Source organism: Eutrigla gurnardus (genome assembly GCF_963514095.1).
Source record: "Eutrigla gurnardus genome assembly, chromosome: 13".
Lineage (NCBI taxonomy): Eukaryota > Metazoa > Chordata > Actinopteri > Perciformes > Triglidae > Eutrigla > Eutrigla gurnardus.
In genome coordinates, this window is record NC_139936.1 from 16,762,226 (window position 1) to 16,783,164 (window position 20,939).

The 20,939-nt window shown below is 43.4% G+C and overlaps 1 protein-coding gene across 1 annotated transcript in view; it reads left to right on the forward strand.

Moving 5' to 3' along the window:
* Positions 1–589: 589 nt before the first annotated feature.
* Positions 590–20,939, forward strand: part of loxl2b (lysyl oxidase-like 2b) — a 28,352-nt gene continuing 8,002 nt past the window's right edge. Inside the window, exons 1-6 of the mRNA XM_084024692.1 lie at positions 590–734; positions 2,129–2,488; positions 3,023–3,198; positions 12,663–12,874; positions 15,867–16,083; positions 18,631–18,814. Coding sequence (XP_083880818.1) covers positions 728–734; positions 2,129–2,488; positions 3,023–3,198; positions 12,663–12,874; positions 15,867–16,083; positions 18,631–18,814 — 1,156 coding nt within the window. The 5' untranslated portion in view covers positions 590–727. The remainder of the gene's footprint in view (positions 735–2,128; positions 2,489–3,022; positions 3,199–12,662; positions 12,875–15,866; positions 16,084–18,630; positions 18,815–20,939) is intronic.

The window sequence follows — 20,939 nt, forward strand, 5'->3', positions numbered from 1 at the left end:
TTTTAATTCCAATGGACGTTAAATCTGTAACAAAGTTGTTCTTTTATTTTCTGGTAGTGTGGACTCCTTCCTGGCCTCCCCCAGAAAGACCATCAGACAGTTGCAACTCATTCAATGTGAACAAATTGCTCCAATCAGATCGCTGCACTGGCTTCCAGTTAAATATAAAATTGATATCAAGGCCACACCAGAGCAGGTTATGTATTATGCAGCAATATGTGTATGTGATTGAATCATGCTTTATAGTGTGTAATTTAATTCAAATACAATTTTATTTATTTATATAGCCCAAAATCACAAAGCACAAGGGCTTTTACAATCTGTACGATATGACATCCTCTGTCCCAGGTCCTTCGCATCCGATACGGAAAAAAGAAACAAAAAAAAATATATACATTTTTTTTTAAACTTTGAGAAAAAAGTTAGAAACTTGGACATCCTGTGAGAGAGATGTTGTCCGACGGTCTTTGAAGGCAGCATTGCAGCTTCACGGTCCGCTCATAATAGCCATGGGGAGCTGCGTTCGGACCCGCTGTTTCCACGTCCCGGGCCATCTCCGGTGAGGTCATCGCGGAGGTGGGCGTCGACGGGCGGGACCTGAGCCGAGCTCGGGTCCGGAGCCGGAGATCTGCTGGAGGAGAAGGAGTGAAAGTTTCGAGAGAGAGGCAGGAGAGACCTGGTTCGGGGCTTCACACTCTTTCTGCAGCCTGCAGCAGAACGCAGCGACATGGAAAGTAAGTCCGACTATAGAGCCTGAAACCGGAAGGCAGGAATTTAACAAGCAACGCCTCAGTTAATGAGAATTACTGTTCACGTTTCTCGTGTCCTGCAGAGTTTGCATTGTGTTTGCCCTTTGGCTACTATCAGACATTGCAGCTTTGCTCTGTCTTTTCTAAGTCAGTGATAACAACAGTCTTTTATTTCAGTGTTTTCATTTGAGCACTGCATGCATTTATTTGTTATTTCAACCAAGTCCATGGTCAGAAGATTAACAGTCAAACATTTTGATAATAACTGTTAAAGTCATTTATTTAGCAAACAAACCAAACACTGGCTGTATTGTTAGAAACTTAATCTTCTGTTTTGTGTTATACAATGAATACATTTTATTTCCTGGTATATAATGACTAATCGATGAGGTAATCGGATGAATTGATGTTGAAACTATTTTTATTGCATCTACATGCACCACATGTTCACATAGTAATCAGGCACTTTGTTTTTCTGGTGTTGCTCAAAATGAAGGTGAGTCAAAGGGCTCTGCAGTCCAAACCTTTTTCGTTTTTTTCTGTGCATTTGGATCTCAGCCCTTCATCTCTGTATCTACTTGTCACAAAGCTCGCCCAAGAGCAGCGGACATTCTCGTGAGCTGACATTTTGACCTTTTCAACCACGTTCCCCCTCCAGCAGGAGGTGGGACGGCTGTCTGAAAACGCCCTTTCTGACCTTCCTCACAGCGTTTGTTAGAAAGTTAGCTTTTTCTAGACATTATGTTTGAGTGCAGAGGGGAGCCAGAACATCCTGGATGTGTTCCTCTGTTTTGATTAGATGAAATGAGCTGTTTTTTGGAAATCACCGGCTCAATCCAACCTCAGTTTATATGTGAACTGACCACGTTTTGCTAATGACAACATCCCTGTTGGGACGGACATGTTGTAAGTCGACCCAGAGGCTGTGGGCCCGATTCCATCTGCTCATTCTGTAATGTGTGTGTGTGTGTGTGTGTGTGCCGTCTCCAGCTTGTGCAACCGCTGCCACGTTACAATGAGGAAAGTAGAAGCAGTCGAAGGATCATCCGTCTCCCGCCAGATGTTTTTATGCTAAAGTGTGAGATTTTAAAACATTTTACGGGTCGTGGAAACACAGCTGTCGACGAGTCTGTGGCCGATTTCGGTCATGCACATATTTCTTCGTCTCATTTTTCAGTGTGTTTTTTTCTGTGGGAGTTAAGCATTACATTACCTTGCAGGTCTTGACTTTTCTACAGCTAGCTGAGCAGCATTAACATTTACCTGATGTTGTTTCAGCCCAAGAATCTCCAACCCACACTTGTTCTTCAGTCTGATTCCTTTTTAAAAGCATTTTTTTAAATGAGTGTCTTTCTCTTTTCTTTTTGTCTTTTCATCAGTTCCGATTAAAATGCTGACCACCCGGTGTGTGCCCTGCTGCACTCTCATCCTGTTGGTGCTGTTTGAGCTGACTCTTGCTCAGTACGAACACCTCGGCTACCCGCCGGGCTTCCCCAACCCGGAAGAGGAGCAGTATTCCGCCCCGAAGCTGACGCCGGACACGCCCAGGATCCAGCTCCGCCTGGCGGGGGACAAGAGGAAGCACAACGAGGGTCGCGTGGAGGTCTTTTACAATGCCGAGTGGGGCACCGTCTGCGATGATGACTTCACCATACACGCCGCTCAGGTGGTGTGCAGGGAGCTGGGCTACCTGGAGGCCGTCTCGTGGTCACCGTCATCGAAATATGGGAAAGGTCAAGGTCAGTACAGGATGTTATCAATGTTTGTCCTCTTTGTCAGGGTGGAAACTATGGTGCTCTATGTACTCATATCCTGTCAGTGTGTACACTGCTTTGTAAATAAACTTCCGTTTTCTCCAAAAGCAACATGGTTAGGTTTAGGAAAAGATTGCGATATGGGTTCAAATACGTGTTTATTACGTAGTTTAGTAGGCTATGTTATTGTAAGCAACGTGGTAAACATCACATAATGTTCCTTTACTTGAAATAAGTCAATTTAGACTTTTTTTTTGACACGGGACACAAACACCAGTCTCCTGGGTGAAAGTCGTGTATTTTTGACCTTGTTAGACCACGTACCATGACTTCCTCCACGCATAGAGCCACTAACCGAGAAATTCATGTCTTCGTTAGAAACTGATTTGTGGAAACTTTTTGGAGAAAACCGGTTTAGCCTTCAACGGAAATCCATTCCTCTTTTTTTCCCCCATTACTAAAGGGAAAGAACTTCCTCGCAATGGAGGCGCTGATGAACTTCTCTTTTTGTCTTGTCAGGACCCATCTGGTTCGACAATCTCCACTGCACAGGCAAAGAGAAGACCTTGGCGCTGTGTCCCTCCAACGGCATCGGCGTCTCCGACTGCAAACACAGTGAAGACGTGGGCGTCGTGTGCAGCGACAAGAGAATCCCGGGATTTAAATTTGTCAACACGCTGCCCAACCACGTAGAGGTAAACTTATCCTACGCACGACACCAAGGCTTTGTAGAGATTTTGTCCACCTTAAGTCTGGGGAAAAAAACCCAGTTTGGAAGTTCAATTCACATTTTTTTTGCCTGTAGCTGCACGTAAAGCTCAGTTGGCTGTTTTCAGGCAAGACCACGAAGGAAAAAGTGCACAATGCTCATACTATATTTAGCACAAGACGCAGCAGTGGCACAGCAGTGGTGTCACCGCTGTTCAAGAAAGTTTTCTCTCCCAACTCAACTTTATGATTTATAGGAGAATTGTGCTTTCCATTTTACGTTGTCTCTGACAGACTTGAAAGCATTTGAAAAAAGGCGGAGAAATCCTCACTTTGAGTCCAAGGTCATTTTCCAAGATACAGTTTAATAGCGACTCTTTGTTCGACCCTTCTCGCGTGGTAAATGCCCAACTCTTTCTCAAATCCCCAAAAGTCCTTCTATAACAGCTTGTAGACTCCAAGCTTACCCAAGATAACCCTGATGACATCATCCGAGTAGTACTCCCAATGCCCACCCCTTATATCATAAATCTTTCCTTGGGGTCTGGCTGGAAACAGCTCTGCACACTTACAGTCAATAACCCATAGTCACTCTGGTTTAATAACAGTCCTTTCTAAAGAGCCTGTAGCCAAAGGTGTGTCAGCAAAAGTGACGGTAAACTGGTAATTGTTAGAGGTGTCTGGTCAGACCTTTTTAAAAGGCTCCGCTGAGCATCGCTCTCTGGGCCCGGCCAATAAGATCAACCTAATTGCCACCAAACGCAGAATGCTATCTTTCTGTTCACTGTGCCGGCCTCATAAATCCACATTCCAATGTTATGAGCACACTGCAAACCAGAGCTATCTCTCTCTCTCTCTCTCTCTCTCTCTCTCTCGCTCTCTCTCTCTCTCTCTTCTTCCGCTTCTCGGATAGATTTTTTCATAAACCCCTCAACACATGCATGGGCAGTTCGGCCGAGCTTCCAGAAGCAACTGTCAGGATGTTAGGGGGTTTGTCACTGTTGGCTTGAATTGGAAAACTGTTAATTGAGTCCCTCCAGCTTGTCAGATTGTTTAAGTGGGTTTAATCCATATTTTCATAATACCAAGGTGTCAATCAGTGAGTTTTAAAGCCGGAAATTCGTTTTTACACTCCCTCCTTTCAAAGTTTTGAAGGGGTTTTTGGTTTTGGTTCCTTAAATGGTGGTTAACAGAAGCTTAAAGATTGTAATGTTTTCTTCTACGGTGTAAAACACGTCAGTAATTACCCTTTTCATGAATTTTGCTTTATACGGTTGCTAAGAAGTGGCTAAATGAGACTAGAAAATGTCGTCACACCGACTCGTCTGCCTATACAGCCTCGTTGTGTTTACTCATGTGATCGAGGCAGAGTTCATTTGAAGCCTAATGCTAGCTATTACAATCCACCTTAAAAAAACATAAAGCTGGGTGTGCAATTGTGAAGATTATCTTGCTGAAAGTATTTTTCTCGAGGGTACCAGTGCGATGCTAACTTCAAGGGTTGGGCGACAGAAATACTCCACTCTATTGCGATGAACCTACACATTACGATGTTTTGACCCTTTGCTAAGACCCGCCTCTCAATCTCAGACAGGCCAATAAAAGGGATTCCCAGCTAGTTGTGGTCTCTACACAGATAGACATTTTTGTTTCAGAGTAAAATCCCATTTCTTTAATGGCAGCATCTCTCTCGCTAATCACACCACACTCCATTGGGTTTTATATGTTTCTGTTACGTTTAAATTAAGTGGGTTTTTGCTTTTCAACAGAGCGTAGTGTAATTAGCGAGAGACATGTTGCCATATTGTTAAACATAAAGGATTTTTCTCTTAAACAAAAAAGGCTCTATCTCTGTAGGGATCCTTTGTTTTTATTGACTGTTACAATCATTAAAAAGCAAAAAAAGCAGCACGTGTGGTCAGACATCAGAGAAGCAGCGGAGGGAAACAACTGTCGAGCCGCAATATTTTCACATCTAACGTGGAGGAATTAAGGTTTTTATTTGGACAGAACCAGAGCTGGTGATTGTTTGAAGATTGCAAAGACTAACCGAAACGGCTTTGGTGAGTTTTATTTAACTTCTGTTGACTTTGAATGAAGTGTGTTTTAAGACTTGGTTTTTGTCAATGGAGTCTGGTGTATTTGAGAAACTGGGCATTGAATAAATCAGTGTAGTGTTCAGCACTTGTTTCTGCTGCTAATGGAAGAAGAAGAAGAAAAAGAAGAAGAAGAAGAAGAAGAAGAAGAAGAAGAAGAAGAAGAAGAAGAAGAAGAAGAAGAAGAAGAAGAAGAAGAAGAAAGGTCTAGCCCTTGGTAGCATGTACATATAGAGAGGGAGGATGTGTTTGTAATTACACAATCAGCCTGATAAACACACTCACGTGCGCCGCCTGCTATGTTTACATCTGCTACCGCCACAAATGGGCAACACTGCCGAATAAATGACGTGTAGAATCAGTGGAGTCGCCCTTTAAAGCCGCGTCAAACAATCGCACGCTTCCAGCTCACTTCCTGCGAAAAAGGTTTACAGAGAGGAATGGTAAAGATTATGATTCTCCAGCGACTGGAGAGGTCTAGACGTCTGAAGTCAAGCGCAGTTGGTAGCTCAAAAAAACAAAAAAAACCACCAGCTCAGCATTTCCATTCACTAAAAAGAAGTCACGTGGGCTCTGAGCGTGTAAAACACAACCAGCCGGGCCCCGCCGCTATGTGGCCTGGCCTTATCATCTGGAAGTGGTAATCTGGCGGTGACTCACCCACACATTCTGGCGTGTAATGGCAGCTATGACGACATGTCGCGTGGAGGGGGGGACTGCATGCGGAGGCACCGCTGCCTTCTCAGGTGATGGCGAGCTCAGTGTAATGGCCGGCCAGAGAGGAAATGCCCGGAGAGTGAGCTAAGAGGAAGGTGAAACATGAACCCTTGGGCATGCACATGTTGCTGACCTTTGACCTCACCAGATTCTGCTCTGTGACTGCTTTGTGTTGCCAGGTTTTTCTTCTTCTCCTACCTAGTTGTAAACTCGCAGAAAACAATTAATGCTGTATTTCTGGGGGTTTGCATTGACTCCAATGCTATGCTATTTCTATGACGGATTGACACCCAGTGTTCACTTCTTTGTCTCTGGAATATTTACAGCCACACATGTCTGTGCTCCTGTAACGCTTTCAGGAAGTCCGCTGCCCTCCACATTACGGTTCATGCAGAACCGGCCACGGACAACCACTGAGGTTCTGACCTGAGATCACACACATGCATCGCATTCCATTTCAAACCAATTTCAACACGAAGAAATTCCAGGACTTATGAAATGTGGTGTTTGGCAGCCCCCCCCCTCCCCTTCCCCCATTCCTTGTTGGTACAACAGGCCGCCTCTTTATCCACAGTATGCAAACAGTGATGCAGTCAGATTTTTCTCGAACCTTATTTATTCAAGTCAACAGCCAGAAAGGGATAAAAAAAAAAAACAAGGTTTCTGTCTGAGGGGCTGCCTGTGAAAGAGGAATATTCAGTCATTTGACCTAATGTGGAAATGTTAACTGATGTGGAGACGGCTGCACAACGCCACATTATAGAACGTCTGTCAGCGGCGGAGGAAAGCTGCAGGGAGGTAATTATGGCTGAGTATTGTAATTTTTGCAGCTTTCTTGGGTGTAAACATCCTCAATTAAAAATAATCAGAAGCTTGTGAAAATGGGTTATTATGTTGGACTCTCACCAACAGGTCTGGGTACTGTGTGAAGACATCTGTATTGTGAAATTCACAAACGTTGACTTTCACCAGCGAAAGTGTCCACATATTTTACAGCTGACGTATTTTAATAATCAAATAATCTTTTAAGAAAGAAAAAAAACATACATACAGTACATTACATAGCTCCAGCGTCGTATTGATGTTCTTGTTTTTGGTCATAAGGAACTGAATATCTTTAGGTTTTGAAAACAAACAATTTTAAATAGTTTTCCGCACATTTATGACTGTATGCTCTAGAATCTCTCATAGTTGCAGTGATTCTGTATTTAAAAATGATGCAGCAATACTACGGACATTTAGTCCACATTTCTTAGACGGCATAAAGACCAGTTTCATTATAATGTGCTATTTAAAAGGTTAATATGAGTATATGGACCCCCAATCCCAACACTAAATAAAACCAAAACTCCTCTCCATTTGCATTTTCATGCATTCATTCTTTACTGCAGCTTTTCTCCGTTCCTCCCTCCTCCCTCTTTACTTGCTGCTCTCCCTCCTATAAGTAGATCACAAGCAGCCATGAAGTCACCCCAAGCAGCGTTTACAACTCCCATTTTCCTCACTTAAGTCACTTTTTCCCTCTGAGGTCAAATCTTCCACTTTCCTGCCTGCAAATCTCCAACCATGTCGTGGTGGGGAACCATAAATTGCCTTGTCAGCCCATCAGCACATTTCCCCCGTGGAAGTGAATAAATGCATGACTGCCCTTAATGTCACAAACCTAAAATGCTTTTAATTATTTTGCACGTAGCTGTTTGATGTTTCTGTGTCGAAGCCTTACGCCCCGAGTCATCGCATTCCCACAGCGCCCTGGTGCGGATGTTTAGCCTCTGGAGACTCTCAAACGAAGCGTTTCGACATCAGTGTGAATGGAGGATCTGACTCAGAGTTTTGTTTCACCGTCAATGTGATCGTCGGAGAAGTGTTATTCAAAGCTGACAAACATGCGTCAATGTCAAAGTAAACGATGTCTGTGGTTATTCTGACTTTTTAATGGTTTGTCGGTCACGTGCAGAACAGATTGACTTGGCTGCGTCGTTGAACAGGAATGCGATGCGGCTGCGGCTCCGTGGTTGAGAGGGTTGTTCTGTCATCTGAAGATCAGCGGGTTTGATCTCCGTCTCCGGTCTGCATGTTGAAGTTCAGACAACAAACTCTCAAATTGCTCCCCATTGGTGTGTGAATGTGCTTGAATGTGCATTCGTTTAAGATCCTGATGGTGCTTCCATCCGAGCCTTCACCGGTGAACTTAGTTGCCATGGTGATAGATCTGTTGATGCGAGAGCTCGTAGCTGCACTTTTAGGACCATCCGCGATGGCTTAAAGTTTAAGCGTCGATGTTTACTCTCTGACTTTGCAAATAGGCAACACAATCCCAACTCGTCCACTCACTAGTGTTTTTGTGTGGAGCTTTCTAAAATTTGACATGTTCATCGTGAAATATAAGTTGGTCAGTCAGTCAGTTGGTCCAGCCATTGATTGCATTTCTTTTTGCAGACGTTGTACAGATGTTCATGCTCCTCAGAGGATGAACCCTGATTACTTTGCTTCTAGCGTCACCATGAAATTGACATCTGTAGTTTTGACTTTAATGTTTCATCGGCTGCTGCGTGGATGGCCATGACATTTGGAGCAGTTTGGAGCATGTTAGCTCATTTTAGCTCATTTTGGCTGTAGGCTTTTTGGATAAACATCATTGTTACTCCAATTGCTAAATTGTTATGATGCTCTATAAGGCTTCATATTGCGTTTCTTCTGGCAGAAAATGACTTGCTTAAAAAAGACGCTTTATGGACGCTCAGCTTAATATGATCTCCATGTTTGCAAATGTATTTTTTTTTTACATAACACCAAAGTGATAAAATTGCAAACAAGTGGTCTTTGTGTCTGCAGTTTTTTTGGCTTTACACCATCTGGCCTGGGGCCCTCCTTCGGATAAGCCTTTAAGTCCCTACAAAAACTATCAACAGGCGGAAAAAAAAGGAAGAAACAACTATGTCTGCTCTCATAATGATTTACTTGGCTGTCAGCAGACAACAATGCTGAGAACGTTTACTTGGAAATGCAAAATGAGAGCAGCAGTACTACCAGCCAGATCCCTGCACCCTGAAATCACTCCCAAGCGTTTTTATTCTCTTCAAGTTTTAATGCCACTTCAGCTTTCATGTGATATAATAGCAGTTCATTTCCATTTGATCATTGTCCTTTTCATTAACGCTCCAGTTTGGGGTTTTTCAAACATCTGCTTTCAATTTGTTCAACAAATGCTCTTATAATGGTTAAAGAAGGAAGTACACACTGTGACAGACTCTAAACACCATCTCTAACAACACACAATCCTTAATTTGTGTTGCAGCTGGTGGAATAATCGGCTCTCAAGAAAGGCTGGTTCATTAATTAGTCATCATTTTCACGACGGAGATAAAGATATCTCCAGCAGACATGCCTGGAAATGTCTGCAGCTCATTACGCTTCTCTCAAAGAGTTGTGCAATTGAATATCATTCTGCGTGTGATCCCACTATCTTTGGATGTCTGGGGATTTATGCCAGCAGAAAGAGACTCGCTGAGGACATCGATTGGAACCATATGTTCCCGAACAAACTTTATTTTTTCTGGCAAGTAAGGTCTGGACGCTACTGTGGACTGTAGAGGAGGCTCATTCTATGGAACTAAAACAATGTTGGGTTCACTACTCTACTGGTAGGAGTCAGAGATAACAATACCGGGTCATTTTCTGTTTTAGATGTTGAGCTGCGGTTTGCATCCCAAGTGACTCTAGGAATGAGAAAGAAATGAGTAGGATTGTTATGGGCCTCTGGTCTTCAGCCAGCCCCCTTTTTCAGAGGGTTCCACAGGGTCACCCGTTGGAACATTTTACAGAACAACAGTACGAGAACAATGTGTAAAACAAACAGCTTCCTCATGTGAACATGTTATTGTTCCAACTGAGACGATGCATGAATAGTAGTTTAAATAACCTCGGTTGCATATTTTTGCAACCGAGCCACTCCTGTTGACCGCACATCTGGGGCAATAAGATTCATTAAATTTGACAAACGAAAAAGTAATTATCTCCTTTCATTTCGTATGAAAGAGACCAACTCTGGAGGATATCCACTTGATTTTGACCAAATTCCAACTGAAGTAATGAAGAATGTGCATTTTGACCCTATGAAAACATTATTATTCTATATTTAGAGCAAGCATACTCTAAAGTGAGGCTATGTAATACTTTTTTCCTTGTAATACACTTTTGCTGTTACAGCCACAGTTGTTATGGAGGAGCTCATAAGATAATATTAGTAAGCTTGTTGTCTCTATCCTGTGATTGCCAATAAAGGCCACAGGGGCCGCTGTTCAACAAAAGTTTAAATTTGCGTATCGCACTGGTAGCATGACTTGAAAGGCACTAATAACCTCCCATGTGGGTAAATTAATTTCATTAGAATATCTCAACCATCCGTCTTCCCTGCTGCCCTGCCTTCCACAGGGACAGATGGTCCACATACTACAGATCCTTCCTCCTGCCTTTTTGACCAAGACGTTGATAGGGTTAGTTAATAAAAAAGGATTAGTTATGTAGAGCCTTGTTAACTATTATTAATCAGTGCCTTGCAACCTGATGCACAGCAGGCGACTGTGCCTGGCTCACCTTTCTGGGAGGGTTTCAAAGAAGCATTGTTCGTGGTGGGTTGGTGGATTAACTGTTGTGCAATAGTGATACTGGTGATATTCACACACCAGAAGAAAACACGCTTCTTCTCTGACAAGCTTCCAGTAGTTTTCCCCCGGAGAACCAATCAACATTAAATCTGTGGTCATTTATATTCCTGTGGTTTTGCGTTATACCAATATGGGCTCTGAGGTGTTTAATCTCAGGTTTCTTTTCTTCAGCCAATGAAACGTGTGCTGTAGTTTCACGGCCAGCGTGAAGCGGTGTTGCTGTTCCAAATCGAGGCCTTTCGGCTTGAAGCAATAACGGAGCACAAAAACAAGGAAGAAATATGTATCGCAACCTCTCGGTAGCCTCTGTGAATCAGAGCCGAGTTGCAGCAGATGGAGGCCCCTTCACCTCTCCCGTACAACTCATCCCACTAATAGCTTTTTCATCTGGGCCACTTCTCCTCTTAGATAAGCAAAGACTCAGGAAAGGCCCCCCCTCCTTCCTTGCAGTATTGAAACAAGACACACATGTTAGAAATCTCTTCTTTTTTCTTTTTCTCAGTCAAATGGGCGTTTTGGTCCATGTGAGGACTATCTTGAAGTCAACTGTTTTTCAGACTCTTATATAAGCTCTCCCTCATGCACAGATACGGGTTTGGCAAGGATGGCGTTTATCTCGCCCAGATTAAGGGTGAACGTGTTCGAGGGAGAGGGGGCTGATTAGTTTGTTTGTCCATTTATCAAACATCCAATCTCAATGTTTAATCACCGGTGTGCCCGTAGACGTGTCACTCTCCACTTGTCCTGTTTGATTGGCTGTTTAGTCTGGATTTCCTATTTAATTCCGTTTTTTGTGCTGTATATGCAGTCAAATGTTGACTGGAGGTCACCATCGCCACAATTCCACTCATTATCATGTTCCATGATTTCAGCCTCTATATGGTTTTATCCGTCCAGACCTCGTTCCCTCCGACCAGAAGGATTTATGTGGTTATCTTCGGGGAGGAAATAGCAGAGTGTAGATTTGTACCTTTCACTCCGTGCAAATGCCAATTTAGGAAAAACCCTATTTTTCCTCATGATTTGATGTCTAGGTTCTGCTTGGCTATATATGAGAGGATTCTGCAGCAGCCCATCTGTGGAGCAAAGCGACGCCTGCCTCCCCCCCACCCCACACACCCACCCACCCGGGCCGAGATCCCTCCTCTCGGCCTGCGCTGTCACGTAGCACAAGAATGTGGGTTTAGTCTATTGGAGAGGAAATGTTTTTTAATCCCTGCACATAGTCTGAGAGGGAAAGGCTCCGAGTTGGTTTCTGACGGCCTCACACTGGCTGAGTTTTGCTCCGACGCTCGGAGGCCTCTCTTCCATGCTTCCAATTAGAGAAACACATTCTTCTTGATTGGTCTATGAAAGTTACAAACTTTTAGAGGTTTAAAACTGTATATTCATAAACTGATGGCAGAGGCTTCCATGCAAGGTGCTCCACACACACCCTGATATGTATTTGATCCATTGTTGGTATAAAAACATTGATGTGTAGCTTTAATTCGACAGCATGTAGATTTAGTTGAACCGGTTTAGTTGACGGTCCAACGCATGCGGTCGGTGAGGATGTAGACTTGAGGCGTCTCGACTGATGCTTCCCAGCGACACACGTGTTGCACGTGTTGCACGTGTTTCAATGGAAAACCCTTTGATTCTTTTTTTTGCTTTTAAAGCAGCAAAAACAGTTGCAGGTTCAGCCACTTAAGACTTAATAAGGTGATTTGCTGTAAAAAAACAACAACAAAAAAAAGCGTTGCGAGTAATCTGGAGGAGGTTTACAAGCAGCGCCCACGGAGTCAGGCGGTTATGGCAGTAGATGTGTGAAACTCACATAAACATCTATAGTTTATCAGCTACACAGAAATGGACCAGAGCGTATTTGGAAATGGATTACATGGATTAAAAATGTGTTTTTAAAGCATATTTCATGACATATGGACATATATGGACATATAAATATATATTTATTTTTTCTCTCCACAGAACCTGGACATTCAGGTGGAGGACGTGCGTATCCGAGCCATCCTGTCGTCGTACCGTAAGCGGATCCCGGTAACCGAGGGCTACGTGGAGGTGAAGGATGGCGGTAAATGGAAGCAGATCTGTAACGAGGATTGGACCGAGCTCAACGGCAGAGTTATCTGCGGCATGTTCGGCTTCCCCGGGGAGAGGAAGTACAACGCCAGGGTCTACAAGTAAGTGCTCCGCTGCTGTACCTGCAGGTCCGGGGTCACATGGGCAGGATTGAGGGCAGAAATCCTCAACTTACTTTGCCCGGGGGGGCCACTTAACAAATAAACCGTAATAATATTTATCAGATAAAATACATGTTATTAATATAAGCATAACAAGCACATTAATCATAACTAACTTTTATTTGAAATTCTTTATTTTCAAATGAAGTGACTTATCGACTTAACAAAATGAAGTTTTATTGGTTTAAATTGTTCTTTTATGCACTCTGACCCCTTATTTCCATTAAAAGTAAACAGGAATCAATTTATCCATCCATCCATCCATTGTCTACCGCTTATCCTGTATTCAGGGTTGCGGGGGGGCTAGAGCCGATCCCAGCTGACATTGGGCAAAGGCAGGGTACACCCTGGACAGGTCGCCAGTCCATCGCAGGGCCCAATTTATCTTCATTGTGAATTATGAAATGGTTGGCAGGCCACCCGGCATCCTGTCTTGAGACAGAATTATTGGGTTGACAAAGTTGAGCGCCGCTGATTTAGGGTTTGATTCCCAAGCGGCCGCAGAGAGTCATCTCATCATCGGGTATTTAACGGCAATGTGGACCACCAATTGAATGCTGTCAGTCGGTGGCTGTTTTCATTGGATAATCTGCGTCTGGGGCTGTGGCAGATGCACCACGCCCTCAAATTGGTAATTTCATGTTAACCAGGCCAGAAGTAGGCCTGTACCTAAAGGAGGAGTCGAATGGGGGTTTCATCACTAACCCACATTACACACAGTCCACTGTTAGTCTAAAACTACAAGAATATGCACCACAGGAACCTGATGCTTTCAGGTGCTCTGGGGGTCGGATGTGTGGGAACCTGTTTGGTAATCCAGCCTTATTCAACTGAACCCTTATCGATACGGAGTCTCTAAACCTTCTAGTGGTCCAACGGTGTGATAAACCTGTAAAAACTAGGATCAAACATCGGCCAACTCCAATCGTTAGTATTAAAGGGTTGAAATGCATACGAATGACCACGGATTGTACACGTTCCACTGTGTGGCCGAATCACAGGAAATGAGACGGTCCATGTAACTCAACCTGACTCCTTTATATCCAACATTAGAGCATTCCAGGACGCTGTCGTAATGTGAGCGACTAGCGAGGGATCTACTTCATGCTTACATGAGGAAGCTTGCAGCCGAGCGGCCGCAGGTTAATCATGGCCCTCCATAAACCATCCGACTCTCGGGTTAACCTTGAGTTTACCGCCTGTGCCCCGGCTGGAACTTTCCTCTGCATTAGGTCACCACAGCGGAGCACGACAGCTCCCTCGCTTTCCATCTACGTGTCAGCATGCTTCAGTCCTTCGAAACATGTTTTTTTTTCTGTTTGAAACGTTGACACAGAACCAAAACCTGATCTCACCTGAACTGATGCTCCTCTGTAGATCCAGATGTTAAAATTCATATGGCGGGTTTCTTAACCCGGAATATTATTCAAGTCTTAATTATTCTTGTTAATTATAAGCATGGTGCACTTCCATAAAGGTGGTCAATTTGTGAGATACAAAAAAAGTAAAAATTCTCATTTTAAAAATGCGGAAGGAATACTTGAGATAAGCCTTTTCATTGCTTTAACCCACTCTCCTCTATAAACAACTAGTCTTCACACTAACCCCTCTCACCTAACACACACAGGAAAAGAAGACTGAGCAAGTGTAAACAAAACCCAGTGATTCTTGCATTTCGACTCACTAGTAGCAAATGTTAGCAAGTCAAACATGGGAGTAGGATAACTCTCATGTTGTACCTTCCCCTGGGAGATATATATTTCCTCCAGCCCGTCATGCTGAAGTTTACATGACACAAGCTTGCAGTAGTTTTTTTTCACTCACTTCAAGATATTGCACGTAAGAAACGAGTAGAAATCCCCCCATGAGGTCCTGAAAACACACAAGAAGCGACACATATAGATAGATCACTACTGGAATAATATTCATTTAACTGCTGAATTTCATCAGTCATCCCTTGCACAGCTCATTCCTGAAAAAAACATGGTGACGTTGTATGGGTTTGAGTCCCAAAACTATGCTTGATAAATAGCCCCGTCTTTGCAGATCTGCCACAGAAAGCCGTGGTTGCAGTCTGCAAACCGAAGTGGAGCTGACATGTAAAAACACCTTCAGTTCCCCTTCATTTAAAGACCCACATCGGTGCACATTATCGTTTCATGTCAAGTAGCATTATAGCAGTCTAGGAGTGAGTATTTAAAAGTTGGACAGCTTCCAGTCTGCAGCTCCCCTCTCCCATTGGAATCCAGTTTCTCTTCATGTACACCTCAGACACGTTGCTCTGCCAACGAGGCTCATTTAATACATGATAACTGCTCACTGCACACACAAGAAGAGATTAGCACCCCGTCAGGCCTAGAGTGTCGTTAACCCGGAGTGAACTCCCCAGCTGTTGGCTAACCTTTCACTTTAAATATTCATTAAAATGTGATGAAGGTATCGGCCTTGTCTCGTTTTATGGTGTCGAGATAAAACATTGGGATGAGCCGAATCATTTCACTCTGAATCACGATGAATGTTTCATAATTCATGAATGTTTCATGATGTCGTGCTCTTTAGACATCAAAATCGTGGGATGAAAGATTATGTTTATTAACCTTGTTTTCTGCGACATGATTGACATACGGCATACGTATCCTGCAAGACACCAGCAACTTTTTACACTCCTTTCTTTGTACTCCACCAGAAATATCTGCGTATTTATTGACTAAATGCTGCCCGTTGTCCACAAGTTAGCAAACTTTTATCTCTCAGCTGTGCTGGGAAAGTTGTTTACATTTTGTGTTTTTATTCCAGAACAGCTGCTGACAGCGAGGACAATTAAATTTGTGGTGCTTTGCAAATAAAATGTTATTGTGATTATGAAGATGCCCTGAAGTCTGATGATGACGAATGGTGGATTCATCGTTTCCTTCTCTTCCAATCCGTCCAGGATGTTCGCCCGCCGGAGGAAGCCCACATACTGGGACTACGCCGTGAACTGCACCGGCAACGAGGCCCATCTGTCCAGCTGCAAACTGGGCCAGGCGAACGTGATGAAGTCCAACGAGACCTGTGCTGGAGGGTTGCCCGTGGTGGTGAGCTGCGTGCCTGGCAAGGACTTCGCCCCCACGCCCCTGACGGGATTCAGGAAGGCCTTCAAACACGAGGTGAAGTCTATTCGTAAAAACCTCACTGTTGATGTTTTCCAGTTATTCCTGTCGGTGGGTGGTGTCAACAATCTGACCTGGTAAACAAAGCTGGTATAAAAAGCCAGCTGCACTGGTTCAGCTCAGATGTGGACTCTATGCCGAGGGAGGGGGATTCTGTGTTTTGGAGGGAGATCAACACTGATGTTCCGGACTCTGTGTCACTTTGTGTACGGCAGCTGCAGCTGAAGTGGACACTTTGTTCTCTTAGAAGGGAGTTATGATCATCTCGGGCTTTCAGAGTCAAATGCTCGGGACGATGTCGGCTAACTTCATCACTTCTCATCAAACTGGATGCTTGACACAGATTTCACAGGGAAATCAAGAAACGTTGCAAAGAAGCCCTCCAAACATGCCCTGTGCTATCGATATGCATTCTCAGTCAAATGCTCTCTAGAAAGGAATCACTCTTAATGCAAAGACTTAACATCACATTTGAAACTTCCTCAAATGTGCTACAGGTAATTGGTGATGTGGTGCCCCGTGTCAGAATGGCGATTCCCCCGTGCAAAGCCTGGTCCATAAATACATGTTTGTTGGTTTTTTCCAGTTTTGGAGTCTTCTCCACCTTCTCTGGGAGTAGATCTCTGCAGCCAGATTTCTAGTGATTTATTAGATTCCAGTAAATCCAGTGGCAAGCCTGAAACTGCAAAAGTGATTCATGGCCGTCGTTTTGGAGTGACCTCTTCAGCAGTCATACGTGGCTGTAATACTTACGTGCCTATGTGCAAAATAATTACATGTACGTATGCATGAAGCTCTAAGAGACTTACATTACATAGACCATACATTTGTGACCAAAACCGTAAAGCTTTCTGATTTTTTCGTACAGAATGTGTTCCTTAGTCAGACTTCCATTGACTCCCTGATGGCTACACAGGTGCTGTGATTCTGACCTTTGACCTCCACAGTAGGTTAAAAGAGGGGTTTTTTTTCTCACTTACAAATTTGCAGATTTAAATAGACTTTATTTTGTCGTAAGGTTTTGGAGGGATGTCGAACTCACTCGCTCGGTAAACAAATGGAGCCAGGAAACACTCGCAGCATTCACAGCGCTGCTGAGACGACGTGAACTCCCGTCTCCGTGTCTCCGTCCACATTCCAGCGTGCGGTCTGAGCTTGCCTGCTCCCTGTCACGTTCCACAGCTGAGTGCCGAGTTGGGAGAGGCTCGCCTGACATCACGTCCTAAATCTTCCGGCACACTCAATGAGTCTGACTGCGGCAGATTTGATCCTTAAAGCCAGAGAGATTTGGGGGAAAAAGAAAAGCAGATAAAACCACCTGATTACTGGTGTGAGGAAGCATTGAAGTAGGCTTTGACTCACACATAGATACACATTTAATACAAAGTATACTTCGGATCATACATCATATTTTTATTTTGGATGTATTTTCTTTTCACGTCCATTACAGCGTCGATCCGTCATTTATTAATTAACAAATCCATTTATTGTTTTGTCTATAAAATAGGTAATTATTCTTTTCACTTTTCAAAGAGTGCTAACAGTGTAAACAGGGATGCCTGGACGGCACAAACATGGCCACCACAAGTGTTGAACTTTGACCTGTGCACTCCCAGAAGTTCCGAGGACCTGCGACACTTATTGGGCCCGTCAACTCACTGATACATAGGGATGGGAAATATTAAGACTTTATTGATACCAATGCCAGTATCGTATCTGCTTGTCAGCCTTCTTTATTGATTCCTGATCTGTTTTCTGCGTGGAAATTTAGATTCTTTTGGAACCGGTTCTCGATTCCCGTCCCTACTGATGTACTCCGAGGTCAAGTTGAGAGTAATTAGAAGGATTTTTTAACAGAAAGCTGGAGATTTAGCAAAGCCAGCAACGGGGACTTCTGCAGGTTTAGGTCTTTTGAGACAAGATCGGAGGATTCGTCCTTGCTGGACTTGATAACTCTCTTCCTGACATGACTTATTATAGAATAGTCATAAAGCCAAAGGTGATCTTCTGAAATGGTTTCTTTTGTCCAACCAGCAATCCAAATCAATGTTAAATTCAATATTACAATAATGTATTGGAAAAGCCAGAAAAGCAGAAAAAAATCCCCACATTTTAGACATTGTTGGACATGTTTTCTTGATAAATGACCATTAATATTGATATGATTACGTATCACATTCATGGATACTTTACACGACGTTAGTGTTAACGGCGGTATGTGTTTACAGCAGGAGCGAGGCTTGCATTACAGAGTGAACACTGTAAGATTCCTGCTCTTTCCTCCAAACACTAATAGCCATATGTCAGATTAAACTGCTACTTGTGTGTTTACTTGTAAAATGTAAAAACCTCCGGTTTGTCTAAACAGTTAATGGGAGAACCACATTTACAGCATGTTCTATAAACACCGAGCCACCCAGTCGGCCTCCTCGGCTTTCTCCTCACAGAAAACTCTGAGTCGAGTCGATTATCTGAAGACAAATATGTGGTTCGAGATTTTGAACACTTTGTTTTACAATCTCTCTCTTTTTTTTCCCTCGTCAGCAACCGTTGGTCCGTCTCCGCGGCGGGGCCATCGTGGGCGAGGGCCGCGTGGAGGTGCTGAAGAACGGAGAGTGGGGCACCATATGTGATGACCACTGGAGCCTGCTGTCTGCCACGGTGGTGTGTCGGGAGCTGGGCTTCGGCACGGCCATAGAGGCGCTGTCCGGAGGTCGCCTGGGACAAGGTAGGCGGGTCTTACTTGTTCCTGCTGCTCCTTGCTGCTGATTCAGGTTCTGGGGCAACATCTAAGGACATTTTTAAGGGCTTTTAGATGAAACTACGGCATTAAAATAATCTATGCGAGCGTGCTGCAATGGAAAACGCATAAAGAAACTGCTTGTGGGCAGAAACAGCCATGACTAAGTACACAGTAGACCTTAAACAGTCCAATGAGCTCAGAATGATCTTTATTGTTGGAACAAGATGTGTATTATGGGAGGTCATGACTGTGTAGCAAAACCACACGTCCCAAACGTCTCAGGCATTACTCCTATCCTTTAAGCGTTCCTCCTCGTGTCGCCCCTCCATGCCACAGAGCAGAGTATCGTGAACTCACAGATCTGGTAAAAGTGATGTGAATCAGAGGAGCAGGATTAGTGACATCGTGCAGGTCTGTCAGGATGGGGGTCCGTTCCTGAGCTGGTAGGAACTCCTTCTGTAAATAAATAGATTCTTCTTCTTGTTGGAAAGAGAGAAGGCAAGCCGATAGCTCATGGAGAATCTAAACCTCTGACCTTATTACTTTCTGTTCAGATGCTGGGACGTAAAAGTTTGACATTTGGATTGATCTAAGAATTCTTTTTTTTGCATTAAAGCTGCATTCTTTTTTGCCGACTGGGGCTAGTGTATCAGCTGTAACATATTACATTACATAGTTATTATGGTAATGTGTTGGCAACATGTTGCATCAGTTAAATTCATCTGTTGACAATTGTAATTCCTCCTTTGAGCTTTGTTTTGGTCTCCACCAACTCCTAAGGAATGTCGCAAACTGTGGTTTGATCATTGTTGATACAGAGATATTGGTTAGAGCGGATACAATAGAATACAAACTATTAAAATATGGTTCAACCAAATGACAACTAAGCTAGTTTTTGCTTTATATGTAAAGGTTTTGAGACTGGTTCTGCACCCAAACACAACGTAAATAAAGTAAAATAAATGATAATGACATTTGTACAGCTTTAACACCACATAGTAGGCTAACAGCGGGTTACTGGGACACTTTATAGGTTGTTGTAAACTAATCTCTGTATTATTCTGTCTCCCAGCTGATACTTCCCTTTTCCTAATTCAGTATGTTTACTGCACTGGTAAATATATTGAAAATGGATAGTATAATAATAAATAATAACACCCCAGGGTCACTGCAAATGTTTATTTGCCAAAACAGTTGAAATGTGTTTGACTGTGTTATACTTTTAAGGAAAGTTTAGCAGTGACCCCCCCTTAGTAGACCACTTTCCTGTCGTGGGGCTTTGTTGTTGATTTGTACAATTTAATCATAACTGCTAGGAGAGATAACCAAAACTAAGACCCAAACTGGTTTACACTAGAAATGTCATTTTATTTGTTAGCCAGATTAAGTGTTCAGTCTGAAATTGTTGTGTATTTCATTGTAAAATGCACGAGGCAAAGCGTGTGTTTCCTGAGGGTTTAAACGGGGCCCATAAGAAAAAGACCCCCTCCTTGTATTGACTAGTAATTTTCTAATTGGGGGCTTTCACTCTGTGCAGGCTCACTTTATGGTCTCCACTGAGGAGTCTCCTCCCAGATGGCACCAGCAGGGTTTCTACGCCGGCTACATGGAGAGTTTTTAACGGCACGTTGTGCCACTGACCCGCCTCTAAATTACACACTCAGCATATATGCGCCCTGTTACACGGTGTTTTAAAGCCGCAGCTCACCTGTTACCAGGATATACTACGGAAAAAATAGTATGGAGGTGTTTCCTTTTTCATAAACAGGGCAGCACATTCCAGTAACATTAGAAGTGGAAAATGTTAGAACAGAGGGGCCCTTTTCCAAAATCATTTTCCATCAGGAGTTCTCATCATTTCTCTGTAAGCCGTCGTGGAGAATAAACAAAACTCAGATGGAAAAAATAGAGGAGAAAAAAAAGGTCTTATTAGCACGTGGTGGATATAAAGCATTTATCATAGTTGTTTTGAATTTTTCCACGAGTACTCATCTGTTGTTGATGTACTTTAGGGCTCTGTGATGGACTGAGAGCTTGTTTTTGTAATGTACAGTATGTGTGAGCCTCTCTTTTCTTCTTCATGTGCCGCACCGGCTGTAAGCTTGATAAC